Raw genomic sequence first — 19,032 nt, 5'->3', positions numbered from 1 at the left:
AGGATAGAAAAACAGCTAGGGAAATACGTGAGTGGTTTCTTATGGGAACCAGGGGAGGAAAAAAAGGATCATTTGCTCAAGTGGGAATAGGTTAGTAAGCCAAGGGAGTGGCATGAGCAAAAAGGGAAGGATCTTGTGGAATGCAATTCCTTTGGCAATCCTGTGGTCCACTTGGAGGGAGAGAAATAGGAGGGTTTTTTATCAGAAGCAGCTCCAAGTGGAAAAGTGATAAATTCAGTTGCAGATGACCTGAGAGGGTGGCTGAGTACAAATGTGTTGTTCAAAGGGGATGTGTTGGGTTCTTTTGTGATGGTTGGGCAGTGGGCAGTTATTCTTGTATATCTCTTTTTTTGATTAATGAAAATTTACTTTACCTCTTCAAGAAAAAATGAGCAAGGGGCTCTAGGGTCAGGAAATATTGCTCATAGAAAATGGTTGTGGGGATTTCCCTTTGAAAGGGACAGGTTGTGGCACAAAGCAATTGCAAGCATCCATGATCTGGATTGTAATGGTTGGGACGCTAAATTGGCTCATCACTTAACTTCTGTTCTCTCTTTGGTTGCAGGTGGAGCCCTCCCCAAGAGGTGATGGGCATCTTCAATCCTAACTTCTTGAGGCAACAAAAGAAGAGGGGGAGAATAATGTGGAGAGCTACTAAGGCAGCTGTTACTTGGGAAGTGTGGGAGGAAAGGAATAACAAAATTTTTGCTAGAAAAAGTAGAACGTTGGGTTGAAAATTACACCTACGGTAATTCAGATAATGCAAGAAAAGAGAAAAGAGAGATAGAAAGAAGAAGAAATAAGTTTCAGCAATAGGTTGTGGAAGTAGAAAAGAAGGGAAGAGAGAAAAGAAGAATTCGAAACACTCTCTCTAGCCCCCTTTCATCACTTTTATTAGTAATTCTAAGTCTGAGTACAATTACTTGGATGCCCTTAATGGGGCGGCCAACACTAAAGAAATAATTATAGAAAATAAAAGAAGGCTCATAAGGCCCATAATTAAGAAACATAACTTTTAAATACTAAAAAAAAAATAAAAAACACTAAGGCCCAGTCGGCCCATTCTCACTACACTCCTCCTCAAGATGAGCATAGATGTCAATCATGCCCAGCTTGCTTACATAATGTCGAAGCTTTGCCTTTGGGATTCCCTTACTTAGAAATTCTGCTAGCTGCTCTTCTGGTGCAATGAAAGGTAGGCACACCTCTCTTAAAGCCACTCTCTCCTGTATAAAGTGTTTGTCTACCTCAATGTGCTTAGTTCTATCATGCTGAATTGGGTTGCGAGCAATGTTAATAGTAGCTTGGTTATCACAATACAACACCAATGGCTCATCACCTGAAAGACCCATCTCATTAAGGAGAGATCTAAGCCATAACAACTCAGAAACACCATGGGCCATAGCTCTATACTTTGCCTCAACTGAAGATCTAGCAACCACTGATTGTTTTTTTGCTTCTCCAAGAAACAATATTTCCAGCTGCCATAGCACAATATCCTGATATGGATTTCTTGCCATCCACATTTCCTGCCCAATCAACACCTGTATATGCTTCTACCTTCATGTGTCCATGTTTAGCAAATAATATACCCTTCCAGGGGTTCCCTTAAGGTAGCATAACACCCTTTTTGCAGCAGCCATATGTGTGTCTTTGGGAGCATGTATGAATTGGCTGATGGCACTCACAACATATGAAATGTCTGGACGAGTCATACATAAATAAAGAAATTTCCCCAGTATTCTCTAAAACACTCCATTGTCATCTAAAAGTTTATGATTCACATTAATAAGGGTAAAGGCAGGTTTAGCACCAAGTTTTCTAGTCTCAGTAAGAAGGTCTAGCACATACTTTTGTTGAGAAATAAAGATACCTTCCTTGGACCTAGCAACCTCAGTGCCCAAAAAATGCTACAACTCCCCTAAATCCTTAATTTCAAATTTAGAACTGAGAAACTTATTGAGAGCACTAACTTCTTCTGTATCACTGCCAGCAACCACAATATCATCTACTTAAACTATAAGAAATGTCACCAAAGTGCCTTTTCCCTTAACAAGCTGAACAAAACAAGAGAAGTCCTAAACCTGTCAAACCAAGCACGTGGAGATTGTTTCAAGCCATAAAGTGATTTCTTCAATCTACACACCTTACCCTGCATTTCCTTGCCATATATACCAGGAGGAAGGGACATATATACCTCTTCAGTGAGATCACCATTCAGGAATACATTCTTAACGCCAAATTGATATAGATGCCAATCATAGCTCACTACTAAGGATAAAAGAACTCTCACCGAAGTCATCTTAGCAATTGGAGAAAAGGTCTCAGTGTAATCTATCCCATATACCTGGGTATATCCCTTGGCAACAAGCTAGGCCTTATACCTCTCAATTGATCCATCTACACGATACTTGATAGTGAAAACCCACTTGCATCGACGATCCTTCCACAGGAATGGAGGTAACTGTGGAGGGTTCGACACAAGACTCAATTGGAGTTGGCAAAGGAAGGTATGAAGAAAACAACTCGAGAGATGTTTCCCCCTCAGAAGGATGGCTATAGAAAGGAATTGACTCTGCAAAACCAAGGAAGATACACTTTCTGTGTGAAGGCATAACCAAGGAAGATACACTTTTGAGCCTTGAGGTCAAACAAATTTGTTTCTTTTGGAGGCATAACCAAGGAAGATACACTTCTAAGCTTTGGGGTAAAACTTGTGTCTTTTGGAACTGGGAATGTGGACATAGCAAGTGCAACTAAAGACCCTCAGAAGAATAGAGAAAATCTCAACATTAGGAAAGAGGACTCCAAAAGGAGATTTTAACCCCAAGACTTGAGAAGGCATGCGATTAATAAGGTAGGTAGCTATTAAAATTGCATCACCCCAAAACTTCACAGGAACATGGATAGTAAAAAGAATGCTCCTTGCAACTTCCACAATGTGTCTGTTTTTCCTCTCCGCTACTCCATTTTATTGTAGAGTGCGAACACAAGAACTCTGATAAATAACCCCAAACTTCTCAAGATTGGAGATAAAGGTCCCCAAAATATTCCTTAGCATTGTCTGACCGAAATATTTTGATGTGGGTATTAAACTGAGTTTGTGTTCATGGAACTGTTGCACAAGTTTAGGCACTTCATCCCGAGAGCACATAAGGTAAATCCAAGTATATTGTGAAAAATCATCAATAAACAGGATGGAATATTTATACACACCCATACATGGTAAATGGTAAGGCCCCCAGAATGAAGACTCGATTGACTAATTCCTTTAAATAACTTTGGAAACAACTAACTCAATGAAGAAAAGAACAAATGACCCAAACGATTATGGCATAACATAATACGACTAGTGGACTTTGAAACACATGTAGTTCTCTTAGGTTGTACTTGGCTCTACTCAGGCATGTCTAACAGATAGATCCCATTCGCCTCATGGGCCATGGCCACTCCCAATCACCTTTTGAGATTCCATGTCCTGAAAAACACAATATGAAGGAAAAAAGGTCACACTGCAATTCAGGGATTTAGTCAAATTACTAATTGAAAGCAAATTGGTATTAAGTTTAGGTACATGAAGAACAAATGATAAGGTTAGGGCAATAGAGGTCTTAATATCTCCCTTTCCCGTGATAGGGGATAGGGAGCCACCAACAAGGGATATCTTGTTTGGCTAGAAAGAAGTTGGTAAGAGGTGAATAACTCTGAAACACTGGTCATATGGTCAGAAGCACTAGAATCAATTATCCAAGGGGTTCTATGAGTGCCTGAGACAGAAGCATGATGTGCAGTGGCACAAATACCTGAGTGAGCATATGTAGAGGAAGGAACTGTCTCTGAAGGAGTTGTAGCAGTGGACTCCAAGTGGTTGATGATTTGAACATACTTCTCATATTCAGCCCTAGTGGCTACAAGCTGTTCTTCCATTGACTTCTCTCCACCATGTCCTTGTTCACCTTGTGAAGAGGTGGCTACATTTTCATTTCCACCTTTTCCAGTTTCAACCCTTTTTCCACCATTTTCTTTCTTGAATTTGGCAGGAACGAGCTCTGGGTGTAGCTTCCAATATGTGTCTTTAGTGTGTTAGTGCTTCTTGCAATATTCATAGATAATATCTTTCTTCCCAATGCTAACCTTCGGCTTCATCCCAGCATTAGCATAGTGATCAACCTGCGGCTCAATAGACTAAACCCGTCTTCTGCTCTCCTCACTACTCACCATAGCATATGCTTGAGACAAAGTTACCTCATCCTTTGCTAAAACATTTTGCCTCACAGTATCATACTCTAAGTTGAGTCCGGTGAGGAACTCAAAGACCCAATTTCTCTCCACCAACCTCCTATATGTTTCTGCATCCTTTTTGCAACCCCAAACAACAATCTCCATTAGATTAATCTCTTGCCTAAGAGATTTCAACATAGAGAAGTAGACTGCTAAGGGCTTCTCCCCCCTGTCTAAGATTATTCACATCATGCTTCAGTTTGTAGGGTTGAGTAATATTAAGCTTTTGGGAATAGGTCTCTGTGACACTATCCCACACTTCTTTTGTAGTTTCCATCCACAGGTAATGCTAACTAATGTGTGGTTTCACAGAATTCACTAACCAACCCACTACTGTGTAGTTTTCCTGCATCCACCTTTCATAGGTAGGATCCTCCTCCTTCGGTTTCTTCTTGCTCCCGGTAATATAACCCCATTTTCCTCTACTACACACATGTATCTTAATAGCCTGAGACCAAGCTAAATAATTGGTCCCATCTAGCTTCACAGTAGTCACAACCCCAAAAGATTCTCCACTGACCCCCCATGTCCAAACCTAGAATTTGTGGAATATTTGGTCTCTCCTCCAGTTTGCTCCATTGAGTAAACGGATGCAAATGAAAATCAAATTAGGGCTTTACTAAGCTGGATTTACTGTTTTAAGCAAAGAACAACCTTTCAACCCCCCAAAATTAGGGTTTCACAGGGTCCTACGAGATGGGTAGAAAGAGAGAAACTTCAACCACCCTTCTAGAGGTTCCAGAATTTCAATCCAACTAAAACTGCCCCTAATAGAAATCAAAAAGCTTACCTTTGATCCCCAAGCGCCTGGTTCAAACTATCCATACAACCTGTAACAAGGTTTTTCTAGTTATCTAGGGTTTTTGTGAAAAATCTCCAAGAATCTGCCCTGGGCTTCAATTAAGGATGAAAAACCTCCACAAGACTCTCCAAAAACCTTCCTAACTAGGCTGCATAAGTAGCTGATTGATCAACTGATTAGTTCTCCATACACACTATGTATGGGCAAAGAAAGGAGAAAAAGATTGAAAGTGAGAACCTGCTCTGATACCAAGTTGAAAATTACACCTATGATAATTCAGATAATGCAAGAAAAGAAGAAAAGTGGGAAGAGAAAGAAGAAAGAAGAAAGAAGTTTCAGCAATAGGTTGTGGAAGAAGAAAAGAAGGGAAGAGAGAAAAGAAGAATTCGAACCTCTTTCTTTAGCCCCCTTTCATCACTTTTATTAATAATTCTGAGTACAATTACTTGGATGCCCTTAATGGGGCGGCCAGCACTAAAGAAATAATTAAAGAAAATAAAAGAAGTCCTTAAGGCCCATAACTAAGAAACATGACTTTTAAATACTAATTAAAAGAAATAAAGAACACTAAGGCCCATTCGGGCCATTCTCACTACAACGTTGGAAGAAGTAGTTGACAACATAAAGTGAGGGTTGCCTCGTGGATAAAAACTTTTGACAATTTTCAACTTTTCTCAGTAATTGACGTCCTAAGGGCATGGAAAGAAATAGTACTGTCCTCTAGAGAAAAGGAAATTCTAAGAGTTGAGTGGAAACCACCAGAGGTTAGCAAAGTAAAATTGAATTTTGGTGGCAGCCTCAATGGGCAACCCGGGATTGGCAGGAGTAGGTGAAGCAATCAGGATTGTGGATTGGAAGATATTGGTTCTATATTCAGGGCCAATTAACATTAGAAATTCAACAAAGACAGAGTTATTGGCTTTACTAAAGGGGCTCCGGTTGGCAAAGCAATTGGGTTTTCAATATGTGGAAATGGAAGGAGACTCGAAAGTAGTTATATGCTGGGAAAGATGTAACAAACATATCCCATGGACCCTTAAACATATCTTCAGGGAAGTGGAAAGATTAGCAAAGGATATAAATGCTGAATTCAGGTGGATCAGGAGAATTGCAAATGGGCTAGCAGATACTTTAGCCAAACAAAGGGCTACAAAGCAGCACCTATATTGGGCCTCTTTGTAATTCTGGTTGTATTTTGTGGGGATGACACTAGGGTCATCAGATTGTACTTAGGCCAAGTTTGGGAGTGCTTATTTGAAAAATAAGTGATTAAAAACAAGTGCTTATTCTAATAAGCACTTATGATTGTTTGGTGAAAAAGCATAATTTTAAACAGGGGTAGTATAGGTATTTTTTAAAATGACATGGCAGGACAAGATAGGCCAAAAAGGAAATATAAGCACTTAAAAATAAGCCCAAATTTTGGGCTTATCCAATAAGCACATATTTTGGGCTTATTTCCCAAATGCAAAGAAGTGCTTATTGGTGTGGTCCTGGCCCAAATTAAGTGTTTATTCAGATAAACACTTATTTTTAAGCACTCCCAAACTTAGCCTTAATCCCATATATTTTTTATTAATGAATCTATCTTTATTTCTGATAAAAAAAATTGTGGCCGACTTATATTTATATGGAAGTATAACACAAATCAAATATACTAGACTAACCTTACATAAGTAACTTGTGTAAATGGAAATAACTACCCTGTCACCTACTCCAATACGTTATTATCTACTTCTAACACTTTGGGTAGTGGAGTAATCAAATGCAACTTTGATTGTTGCTCTTCAGGTAAAGTTATCCCTTCAAGGATGGGTTTTGTGTTCAGAAATCATGAAAATACATTACTTTTGATCTTTGAATGTCTGGTGGTGGAAGGGAATTCTTTAAGAGATGAGGTACTTGCCCTCTTATAGGACCTAAAACTGACCTCGTTATTTTTGAGTTAGGGCTGTCAATGAGTTGGGTTTGGGCAGGCAAGAACTGGAACAGACCCAATTATTAATTGGGACAAAATCATGGAACCAGAACCGACATAATCGGTTCAGTTCAGTTTGGGAAATTACTCAGAAGCCGCAGAACCAACCCATTGACAGACCTAGTTAGAGTGGTTTATGTGTTGATGGCCACTGTTAAGTTGTATTAAGATGGAATTTTTAGACTTAGAAAGGGCCCTGGAATCTCAGATTCTCCTACAGAAAACTAAATCCTTGGCTACTCTTATTAACTGCTTATTCTGTTGGATCACATGGTTGGCCAATGCTTTATCAGCCTCTCTTGCTAGGGCTGGAGTAGAAAGACAAGAACTTGATTGAGTCCCCAGCTCCAGGGGTAGCAAGACAAGTTATTTTCTATCATTTAAAATGAAAATCAAGTCAGAGATGTATTTTAGAGATATGGTTTCTTTATTTTTTCTTATCTTGGGACTTCTGTAAAGTCTGATTGATCACTGGTGAATGCTGATTACTTACAGCTCTTTTTCAGTCTTTTTCTTCCTGTATGTAAAAGTAAAGAAAATTCCATTTCCTTAATTTCCTTCCTACCGTTCTTGCTAGGCTTTGTGATGAAGCTACCAGTGCACTTGACAGTACAACAGAGGCTGAGATATTAAATGCATTAAAGTCTGTAGCAGAGAATCGAACAGCAATCTTCATTGCTCATCGGCTTACAACAGCAATGCAGTGTGATGAGGTTTATTAAATTTGCCCTTTTCACAATTATTCTTTTGTCATTATTAATAAAGTTTCAGTTATTCAACAAAAAAATTATGAAACTGCACCTTTTCATATGGTTTTGGGCTTACCTTCAGGACTTATATTAGAATCTCAATACCTATTTCTTTTTTTTCAATAGCAAAATGCACCATTATTTTTGCATTGGGTATGCAGTGGTGGTAGAATAGAAGTTTGTTGGTGATTTATCTTAATTTTTCTTCAGATTTATTTCTCTGTTATGCTTGTGTGAAAACCACTTCTACCCTATTCTAACAAGGGAAGAATATGCAATTGTTTGAGGTTTGACCCCCATAAACATGCTAAATTTTTCTATAAATACCAACTCGAAAAGAAACCTGTAAAGGAAACAAAAAATGGGAAAATACGTTTCAGTAATATAGAGCAAGAAAGAAGAGAGAAAAATTGTAATTGAGAGGAAGAAATAATGTGCAGCCCATTGACTTCTTCTGTTTCTTTTTATATTTAGTACAAGGAATAGTAAAAGATACTTACACCCTCCTTTGTGATAATAAGGAAAAGATAAAAATACCCCTATGCTCAAAAGATTAAGAAATATCCAAACAATTTAGTATTCTCTACAATTCAATATCCCTCTCCCACTTATTGTACCACAATTTACAAAGTATCCAGTTGTACCAGCACCTATGCCGCCTCCATCATCGACTCCGACGACTGCTTCTTCTTTATCTTTAGAATTTATTCCATCCACATCTGCACCTCCTGTAAGTGATCCTTCACCTCCTACCCCATAAAGGAACACATAGCTGATTGAGTTTCCCGCCCCTTGACCACTATGGATTTCCTGTCACCGATAGCTTTCTTTCTATTGTTTTTTCTTCCATAGATAATCCAAAATCTTAGCAATAGGCTATAGTAGTTGGACATTGGAAAGATGCAATGTACTTTGAGATTTAGGCTTTATTGGAGATTGATACTTGGGAACTTGTCCCCCCTCCGCCAGATGCTTCCATCATTGGTATCCATTGGGTTTACTCTGTTAATCTGAATTCTAATGGCAGTTTGGACAGATATAAAGCCTGGCTTGTTGCTCAAGGGTACAAATAGGAACATGCTATTGACTATGAGGAGACTTTTGCACTTGTTTCCAAGATGACTACTGTCAAACTTATTCTTGCCTTTACTGTTGTTAATGTTCACCAAATGGATGTAAAGAATGCCTTCCTTATGGGCTCAAACAATCTCCATGAGCTTGATTTGATAGATTCCGTGGAGTTGTAATTAAATCAGGATTTCAGCAGAGCTTCTCAGATTATTCCCTCTTTATTCTCAAGCGTCCTCAATGCTTGACTCCACAATTGGTGTATGTTGATGGCATACTTATTACTAGTGATGACTTAGAAGGGATTGGTCAGTCACTCAGTTGAGACAACTTCTTGGCCAATCCTTCAAGTTGAAGGATCTTGGTCTAGTGGCCTACTTTCTTGGTCTTGAGGTTACTCAGAGTTCCCGGGTATACTTTGTTAATCACTAGAGATATGCTAGTGATTTTATCAAGATGGCCAATCTCTTTGACTTGAAGTAGGTTGATACTCCCTTGGAACTCAACCTAAAGCTTAGTAAGGGTGGTGGATAACTTCTTCTAATGCAAACTTATATCATCAACTTGTTGGTAGCCTCATTTACCTCACCATGGCTTGGCCAGAGATATCCTATGCTGTACAAATAGTAAGTCAGTTTGTGCCTACTCCTCGCAAACCTTACTTCTTAGTTGATTTTCTATGTTGATGCTGAATGGGCTGGTTGTCCAGACACCAAATGGTCCACCACTAGATGGTGTGTTTTTTTGGGTAATTCACTCATTTCTTGGAAGTGCAAGAAGCAATAGACAATTTCTAAGTCCTCTATTGAAGCTAAATACCATGCTATGTCATCTATTTTCTATGAACTTGTCTAGCTTAAGGCCCTTCTCCATGATCTAGCCCCTTTTCCTTTATTTTCTGACAACATGGATGCAATCAAGGTCGCCTCTAATCCAGTCTTTCATGAACAAACTAAACACATAGAGGTGGATTTTCACTTCATTAGAGACCTTCTCACTGCAGGTCACATCACTCTTCCTCATATTTCCTCCAATCTTTAGTGAGCCGATCTCTTCACCAAGGTTATGTGATGAGATCCCAAGGGCCGACCCAAGCCCAACCCGTTATGCTAATGGCCCACGACCCCCGATTACGATGGTGTATACACGAAAGAAGAATAACCTCTGCCCTACACTTGAGCAGCTCCAAACCATGATTGAGGGAATCGCAACCAACTTCACGTTCGGGGAAATCGTAACCAACTAAGTTTGTTAGAATTGCAGTGTATACACGAAAGAAGAAGAACCTCTACCCTGGACTTGAGCAGCTCCAGACCGCGATTGAGGGAATCGCAACCAACTTCACGTTCGGGGAAATCGTAACCAACTGAGTTTGTTAGAATTGCAGTGTAACGGTCAGCTATAGTTATATAAGTTGAACCCTCTACCAAGAAATGATAATAATAACAGTCCTTTCTTCGCTCTCTCTTTGTCTCTCCCTCCCTCTTTAGGAGGTCGGTTCCCCTCGAAGGAACCCTGAGGTAGGCAACAACCTATCATCTAGTATCAGAGCCCAACGTTTCACCATGCCTAATACTCGATCAGCTTCTTTAGATGACTAGATGGACCACTTGGAAGTCGACATACACTAGGTGACGTTAGAACTGAAGGAGTTGAAGGAGTTGCCGTCAATGGTGGCTTCCCAACAACGTGAGAAATTGATAGCTGCGGGCAGGGACAGTGAAGTGGAGTCGAGCAGTAGTGGACATAGATGCCCTGGAACCTATGGGGGACGGTATGCTAAGCTTGACTTTCCGGCGTTTGCTGGCGGAGACCCCATTCCGGGGATCTTTAAGGCGGAACAATATTTTGAATATCATGAGACCCCTGGTCATTAGAGGGTGATCGTTGCTTCGTTTCATCTCGATGGCGGTGCCATCCTTTGGTTCCAGTGGTTCCAGAGATTGCACTCACAAGTTTCATGGTAGGACTTCATCGACGTCCTCTGTGTTAGCTTCGGGCCGACTGCATATGAAGACTGGGATGAGGTTCTCTTGAAGCTTAAACAAATAGGGCCTATTCGAGAGTATCAAGTTGAACTCGAGAGACTCGCAGTGTCGATGGCTGGACGGAGAAGGTGTTGGTTGGGAGTTTCATCGGAGGGTTAAGGGAAGACATCAAGGTAGAAGTAAAAGCTTGGAGACCTTCTACCTTATTGGTAGTCGTGGGGTTAGCCCGTCTTTAGGAGGAATGTCTGGGCTAGACGAGGCGAGTAAATCGAGCCACGAGATTGATTCTTAAGTCTCCACCTCACAAGTTAGATGAGCTTTTGCCCCAGCCCAATACCGGACTAGACAGAGCCTCTGCTCAGAGGCCCAAAATACCTTTTAGACGCCTATCCTGGGCTGAGATGCAAGCTCGACGAGAGAAAGGTTTGTGTTACAATTGTGAGGAGAAACTCGAGCCAGGCCATAAATGTAAAGTCCAACAAGTATTTCTCTTGCAAACGGATTCTGAAGGAGAAATGGAGGTTCTTGAACTTGGTGAAGAAGAGCCCACGATCACCGAAATTGATACGGAGATATCCCTCAATGCATTAAACGGATAGACATCCTCCGAGGCTATGAAGGTAAATGGACAGCTTTGGGGACGCCCGATGACTGTTTTGATAGACAGTGACAACACTCTCAACTTTGTAGCTTTGATTCTGGTCCACCAACTAGGTATGGCTGTCCACTATTGTCCTTGCTTTTCCCTTCATGTTACGGATGGAAACAAAATTGTATGTGATGGTATTTGTAGAGATGGGAAGCTGTTCATTCAGGGGCATAAATTTACAGTGGATCTCCACCCCCTAGACTTTAGTGGGGCGGATGCTATGTTAGGGGTGCAATGGTTGCGCTAGGTAGGCCCAGTAATGTGTAATTGGACTCAGATGACCATGGACTTCGAACTAGGAGGCTCAGATGCACCCTTACTTTTCAGTCCATTATGAATGACATATTTAGGCCTTTTCTAAGGCGTTTCATATTGGTGTTCTTTGATGACATCTTGGTATACATCTGTGATTGGTCTACACACTTACAACATCTTGAAAGAACCTTGGAGGTGTTGCGAGAGAATTGGTTCTATGCCAAATTGTCCAAATGCACGTTTGGCCAGACCAGGGTCCATTATTTAGGTCACATAGTCACAACAGGGCAAGTTATGGCTGACTAGGGTTCAGGCTTGGCCCACTCTCACTACAGTGAAGGCTCTCAGAGGTTTTCTCGGTCTCACGGGCTATTACAAACGATTTATTCCTGGATATGGGCTGATGGCAGCCCCATTAACTCAGTTGTTGAAGTGGGACTCCTTTATTTGCGGACCCGAAGTTCATCATGCCTTTGAAAACCTGAAGAGGGCCGTATCCACACTTCCAGTTTTGGTCCTACTGGACTTCAACGAGACTTTTGTGCTAGAGTGCGACGCCTCGAGGACCAGATTAGACGTAGTTCTGATGCAAAAGGGGAAGCCCCTTGCCTATTACAGTAAGGGTTTGTCAGCCCAGGCCCAAAATTATTCAGCTTATGTAAAGGAACTCATGTCTATCGCTTTGGCAGTCCAGAAATGGCGGGCCTATCCATGGGGCTGGTATTTCATTATTTGAATAGACCAGAGGAGCCTCAAGTTCTTGTTGGAGCAACGGGCCCACACAGAAGACCAGAAAAAATGGATCTCTAAGCTTCTTGGGTATGACTACTCTATTGAATACAAACTTGGGCCCACCAATAAGGCAGCAGGTGCCCTCTCTAGGGTAATCAAGTTACATCAATTGATGGGTTCTCAACCCATTCACCCATTATTTGAAGCAATCAGGTTGGAAGCTCGTGATGCACCAGATTGGCCCAGATACGAGCCCGTTATCAGCAGGACCCAACCGCGGTACCAGGATACACCATGATGGACCCAGATCTGCTCTACAAAGGGCGGTACGTGTTACCTCCCTCCTCCCAACACTTTACTGCTTTCTTACAACTTTTTCATGACTCACGGCTGGCCTCACACTACTATTGGGCTAGTATAAAAAAGAGGGTCCAACAATATGTGGCTGCCTGTCCCACTTGCCAGCAGCAGAAGTATGACTATCAGGCACCTTCCGTTTTGATGCAGCCTCTCAAAATATCCACACAGGTGTGGGAGGAGATCTCTATGAACTTCATTATGGGGTTGCCCAAGTCCAACAAACAGTCAGTTGTAATGGTGGTCGTCGATTGCCTCAGAAAATATGCGCACTACTTGGCACTTCCGCATCCCTATACTGCTGCAATGGTTGCTGAAGTTTTTATCAGGGATGTGGCCAAGTTACACTGAACTCCCAAGTCGATTGTTTCAGATCATGATCCGGCCTTCCTTAGCCAGTTTTGGAGGGAATATTTCCGGCTTCAGGGGACTAAGTTACATTGGTCCACCAGCTACCACCCACAATCCGACGGCCAAACTAAGGTGGTAAACAAGTGCTTACAGACATATTTGAGATGCTTTACAGGGGACAGGCCACGACAATGGGTCTGGTGGTTACCTTGGGCCGAATATTGGTACAACTCCACGTGCCAAGGAACAACAACCATGACTCTCTTCAAGGCCATGTACGGGAGGGATCCTCCCGCCATTCTGCCGTATGAATTGGGATCCACCAACGTGGCTGCCGTTGAGACACAATTGATCAACAGAGATGAAGTCCTACAGGAGCTTAAGTTTAACTTGTACCAAGCCCAACAGAGAATGAAGCGCTACTACAACAAGAAGCATCGGGAGATGGAGTACGAGATTGGGGAATATGTTTACCTGAAGCTTCAACCCTATCGTCAAGTCTCAGTAACAAAGAGGGCTTGGGCAAAACTTGGACCCCGTTACTTTGGCCTGTACAAGATTTTGGAAAGAATTGGCCAGGTTGCTTATAAATTGGAGCTTCCCCCCACCTCCCGCCTTCACCTAGTCTTCCATGTATCCTTGCTTAAGAAATGCACCAGCCCACAGTCCATCGTCATCCCAACACTGCCCACGTTCACTGACGACGGAGGTCTAGTTACTGAGCCCAAGCGCTTCACAGATTTCAGATGGATTAAGAAAGGGAAGCGGGTCATCCAGGAGGCCCTGGTAGAATGGGATGGGCTACCTACAATTGATGTCACTTGGGAACCTTATTGGGAGTTGCAAACTCAGTTTCTTGATCTCGACCTCGAGCCCAAGGTCGATTTGAAGGAGGGAGGAGATGATGAGAACCCAAGGGCCGACCCAAGCCCAGCTCGTTATGCTAATGGCCCACGACCCCCGGTTACGATGGTGTATACATGAAAGAAGAAGAACCTCTGCCTTGCACTTGAGCAGCTCCAGACCACGATCGAGGGAAATCGCAACCGAGTTTGTTAGAATTGCAGTGTAACGGTCAGCTATAGTTATATAAGCTGAACCCTCTACCAAGAAATGATAATAATAACGATCCTTTCTTTGCTCTCTCTCTCTCTCCCTCTCTCTTCAGGTGGTCAGTTCCCCTCAAAGGAACCCTGAGGTAGGCAGCAACCTATCATTATGACTTGCATTAGACACAATGTCGTTGTGGACAAATTGATGCTTTTACTTCGACATCAGTTTTAGGGGGAATAGAGAGAAGATGGGAGTTAATATTTGTAATTTTATCTTTCATCTTTCTTTGTACAGTACTTTTGTACACTGATGTATTTTATTCTTTCTTGTAAGGACAGAATCATCCATTTACACAATGATAATGTTGCTACTACTTCTATAGATAAGTAGAATTTCACTTTTGTATAGCAGAAATATTCATCACTAGAAATCCTTGCAGCCACAAGAGCCGAATTTGATAACTATGAGAAATATCTAAGCCACTGGGTGAAGTTTATGGGAAGTGCTACTAGTGCTGTAGGCCCCTCTACTGCTTCCTTTACTGCTTTTGCTCATTCAAGTACAACTCATGATTTAAAAGGCACACCTCAAGTGCGCCTAGGTGCACAGACGTGCATTTTAGGGTATGCGCCTCACCTAGGTCCCAGGTGCAACACTTTAAAAAGAAAATCTGTGCATTGTTTTTGTTTTTTTTATGCTTAGAATCTAGGGTCTAGGGCTGGACCCAACCACACCCCTTGAGGCAGGCCCAAACAAGTTCATATTAGGGTCTTAAATTTCGTAATATGGACTTGTTTGGGCTTGCCTCGAGGGGCTTGGTACAAAGGCGACTTGTAGAATCAGGAACATATAATGTTTAACATCACATTAGCTATTTAAGGTAATGCAATTGGGAAAAAAGTTAAAGAGGTTAAGAGTTTACTTGCTTGAATATGTTTTATATGTTATGTTTGATTTTATTTTTAAATTTTCATTATAAATATGTTTTACATGTTTTGTTTATATATTTTAATTTGAGATAATAGATTTTTTTTTAAACATTTATTTTAAATTTTAAGTTTATAATTTTAATTAATATCGTGTTTAATATTTTGCATTTTCTGATTTTTTTTTGCATTTTTGCATTTTTGCGCTTTGCTTCAAAAAGGTGCATGCCTCGCCTTGCACCTTGTGACTTGGGCACAAAATGGCCCTTGTTTTTTTGTGCCTTGCACTTTTAAAACCACTGGTACAACTACCATTGCCAACCATGTCAGTTATATAGGTAATCTAGATTCATGACCTCCCTTTCGCATTTGTTTCATTCATATACCTTTTGCTCTAGAAGAGAGAGTATCTATTGGTGATAGTTCCCTTGCTCCTATCTTGGGAAAGGGAAACACCAAGATTTCTAATAACCTAAATCTTTCTTTTGTCCTTCATATTCCTAACCTCAATACAAATCTTCTTTTAGTTAGTGCCATTACAAAAGATTTGAATTGTTTTGTAACCTTCTTTCCTCATCATTGTGTCTTTTAGAATCTCAAGTCTTAGAAGATGATTGGGTAGTGATTGTGAGGCGAATGGAATAAATATCTGCCCAATGTGCCTAAGAGTCTCACCCAACACCATCTGGTTGCTTATGAGTTTGTCCTATTTGAGCCAGTTGATCGTGTTATTTTATGTCATCGGTTAGGTTATTTGCCTTTTTAGTCTGTGTCTTTTATTTCCGGAGTTGTTCATAGGTGTTAACTATTAAGTTGCCAAGTTTACAGTCTGAAAGTTTTGATTTGCTAAGCATTGTAGACATTTATTTTGTTCTAGTAAAACAAGAATGAATTTACCTTTTGAAATTGTGCATTCTGATGTAGGGGGACCTTATCGTGTTCCGTCTATGGGAGGTTTTTGTTACTTTTTGCTGTTTGTGGATGATTATTCTCGTTATACTTGGATTTATCTTCTATGATCTTGTGGTGAAGTTCCAAAATAATGTTCTATTTCCATCAAATGATTTGTACCCAGTTTGACATGAGCAAGGGAATGAACTATAAGCAATTAACTGGAGGGGGGGTGTTCCCGATGTACGGCGGGATGATTTCTCCCCCCGTTTTGCTAGCATTATACATCGTCGTTCTTCTTCATACAAAACATCTAGAATCAAAAAGAGCTTCCACTTCTTCTTCCTCTTCTTCTTAAGGAGGTTTATACACCCTTGTGCTTGGGAGTTGTACACGACTTGTGTTCTGAATGCCTCATGCATCTGGGTAGTGGAATGCGAATTCGCATCATGCCTCCATGTTTATATATAAACAGGTCAGCCTCCATGTTGACTTTTAAAACACTGTTTCAGGCATGACTTGATAGGTTCTGAAAATTAATAGCATAACTGCAAGCTGTACTACAAGGGCATCGATTTGCAAGGATATTTGCTTGTAGAAGGGAACTCAGATGATTGCCGACTAACTAAAAGGAGAAATGGAAGGGCTTGTCATTTATGACCAGTGTTTTAAAAGGTGTGGGAGGCGTATGCCTCCAGGCAAGGCGCCCCCAAAATACCCTGAGGTGAATGCCCGAGGCACTGATACCTCTGAGGCATACACCTCATACGCCTTTTTCATGAGGCGTGCTAGAAGCGTATGCCTCATGCACATTTCATATAAAAAGACAAAAAAAAAAGAAAAAAAGAGAGAAAAAAAGGAAGGAAAGGAAAGGAAAGGAAAAGAAAGGGAAGGGAAAGAAAAAAGAAAGAGAAGAAAAAAAGAGAAAAGAAAAAGAAAAAAGAAAAGGGAAGGGAAGAAAAGACAAGGGGAAGGAAAGTGGGCCCGGGGCAAAAAAAAAAAAAGAGATCCTCCTTCCTCTTCTTCCTCCTCCCCTCCCTCCTTCCTCCTCATCCCCCTCCTCTTAAGGAGGCTTATGCCTCCTTGTGTTCGGGAGGCTTACACCTCTTATGTTCTGAATTACGCCTCATGTCTCTAGGTAGTGGAACGCCTTGCGCCAAGCCTCTGTGTTTTAAAACATTGTTTAAGACACCAGACTTTGGGAGCAAAGCATTTGGCTCTCACTATGGGATCAGTCTTTTCCTGTGTTCCCTAATTTGCAAATTTCCTTGTAGATATCATAGCTCAAGAGAAACGCACAACACTGTTATGGGGTAGGTATCTATTAGTTTAAAGCAATCATGTTTTATCTGTTCTGTTTTTGGGCAGTAGGAGATGTAGGGAACCCAGCAGTGAACGGTTAAAGAATAGGATAAACTTGGGGCTTGGTGCTAGGATCTTGTGATGATGAGCCTTATCTTATAAACAGAAAATTTTAATTGAGAAAATTGTGAACTTGTAGACATGACTATTTTCATACAAGAAAAGTAGATGAAAATCATCATATAAACAAGGACCATAAATTACTAGAGCCTGGATCTCCTGCAAGCAAAAGTTCTGCTCACATAGCATCCAGCTGCACATTGAGAATATCTCGCATTCATGTTTAAATTCTTGGGGGGATGTTCCCAATGCATAGTGGGATTCCCATGCTTTCATGATGTGTGCAGAGTTTCTGCTTGCAGAGAATCCCATCGCAAATTACTAAGATCTTGGAAAAAATTACATTCATATAAATCCATCAAAACTATTGGAAATTTGGAAGCGGTCTTTAAAAACAAACATTTTAAAAAACACTAAATATATTATCAAATTAAAAACAAACATGCACAGAAAACTTGGAAGCGGTCTTTAAAATTTCACACCCCTTTTAAAATACTGGTAGTTTCTTAAAATGTTGGTTCTGCTGGGTTCTAATTTTGATGCATTAGTTGTTGACATTTTCTTATTTATCTCATCCCCCAGCCAAAAAAAAAATCAAAATTTCCCTCTTATTTTTCTAATTGATTTTACCTTGTGAATTTCCAGATTATTGTCCTGGAAAATGGGAAGGTAGTTGAACAGGGACCCCATGAAGTTCTCTTGTCAAATGCAGGAAGATACGCTCAGCTGTGGGGACAACAAAATAACACTTCTGATGGGAATTAATTAGACCATCAAAGTGGAGGCAAAATTTATTTTCCCTTTGATGTTGCAAAAAGTTTTTTATTTGTCATGTTGTATGATAGTTTCCTAGGTTTTTAGCTCCCTATAAACATGGTAATTCTTTAATATTTTGTAGGAGCTAAACTTGAGAAGAATTACACATTTTCATTTGTACCAATTACTAAAACTCTCTCTCTAATTGTAAATCTTCCCATCTACTATTTACAATGTGCCATTACACTAAATAACTAGAACGGTTGAATAGATTGTTCATTCTTGATATTTTGAATGAAATAGCTTTTACACCAAGAAAAATATATCTAAATATGCCGAATCCTTAGCTAAAGATTTCATATTACTATAAATTCACTTGCAGGAAAAAAAACTGTGTAAATGTTAAGTCTTTGTGACAAGTCCAAACATGTTTGTACATATAATTTTTTTTTGCATTTTCCTAATATGTAATGCTTTCTTAAATCAAATTAGGGTTTTAGGATCTGCTACCAACAAGCCATTACAGGCTTACAGCCGCACATCAGGAACATCTCTTGTCATTCATGGGGAGATGTTTCCCTTGTGCAGCTTAGGGTCCTGTTGGGAGGCTTGTTGGTAGCGTTTGTTGGTAGCAGATCTAGTTGCATAGAAGTAATTTTTAATTTATTCTACTTGTTTTATTGGTTTCATTGAGGGGGAATGAGTTAGACTGGTTGAAGCTTTGAATGGGAGATTTTGTAAACAATCTTCAATGTATTGGTACATATTTAGCCT

The 19,032-nt window shown here is 40.5% G+C and overlaps 1 protein-coding gene across 1 annotated transcript in view; it reads left to right on the top strand.

The window, feature by feature from the left end:
• The window catches only part of ABCB25 (ABC transporter of the mitochondrion 3), a 115,705-nt gene extending 97,126 nt beyond the window's left edge, over positions 1-18,579 (top strand). Inside the window, exons 19-20 of the mRNA XM_088955097.1 lie at positions 7,639-7,774; positions 18,148-18,579. Of these exons, the coding sequence (XP_088811223.1) occupies positions 7,639-7,774; positions 18,148-18,267 (256 nt within the window). The 3' untranslated portion in view covers positions 18,268-18,579. The remainder of the gene's footprint in view (positions 1-7,638; positions 7,775-18,147) is intronic.
• The last annotated feature ends 453 nt before the right edge of the window (positions 18,580-19,032 follow it).

Source organism: Nelumbo lutea, chromosome 7 (genome assembly GCF_056320005.1).
Source record: "Nelumbo lutea isolate HS-2025 chromosome 7, American lotus-T2T, whole genome shotgun sequence".
NCBI classification, from domain to species: domain Eukaryota; kingdom Viridiplantae; phylum Streptophyta; class Magnoliopsida; order Proteales; family Nelumbonaceae; genus Nelumbo; species Nelumbo lutea.
The sequence above is the reverse complement of the archived record's forward strand: the minus strand, read 5'-3'. Positions and strand labels throughout refer to the sequence as shown.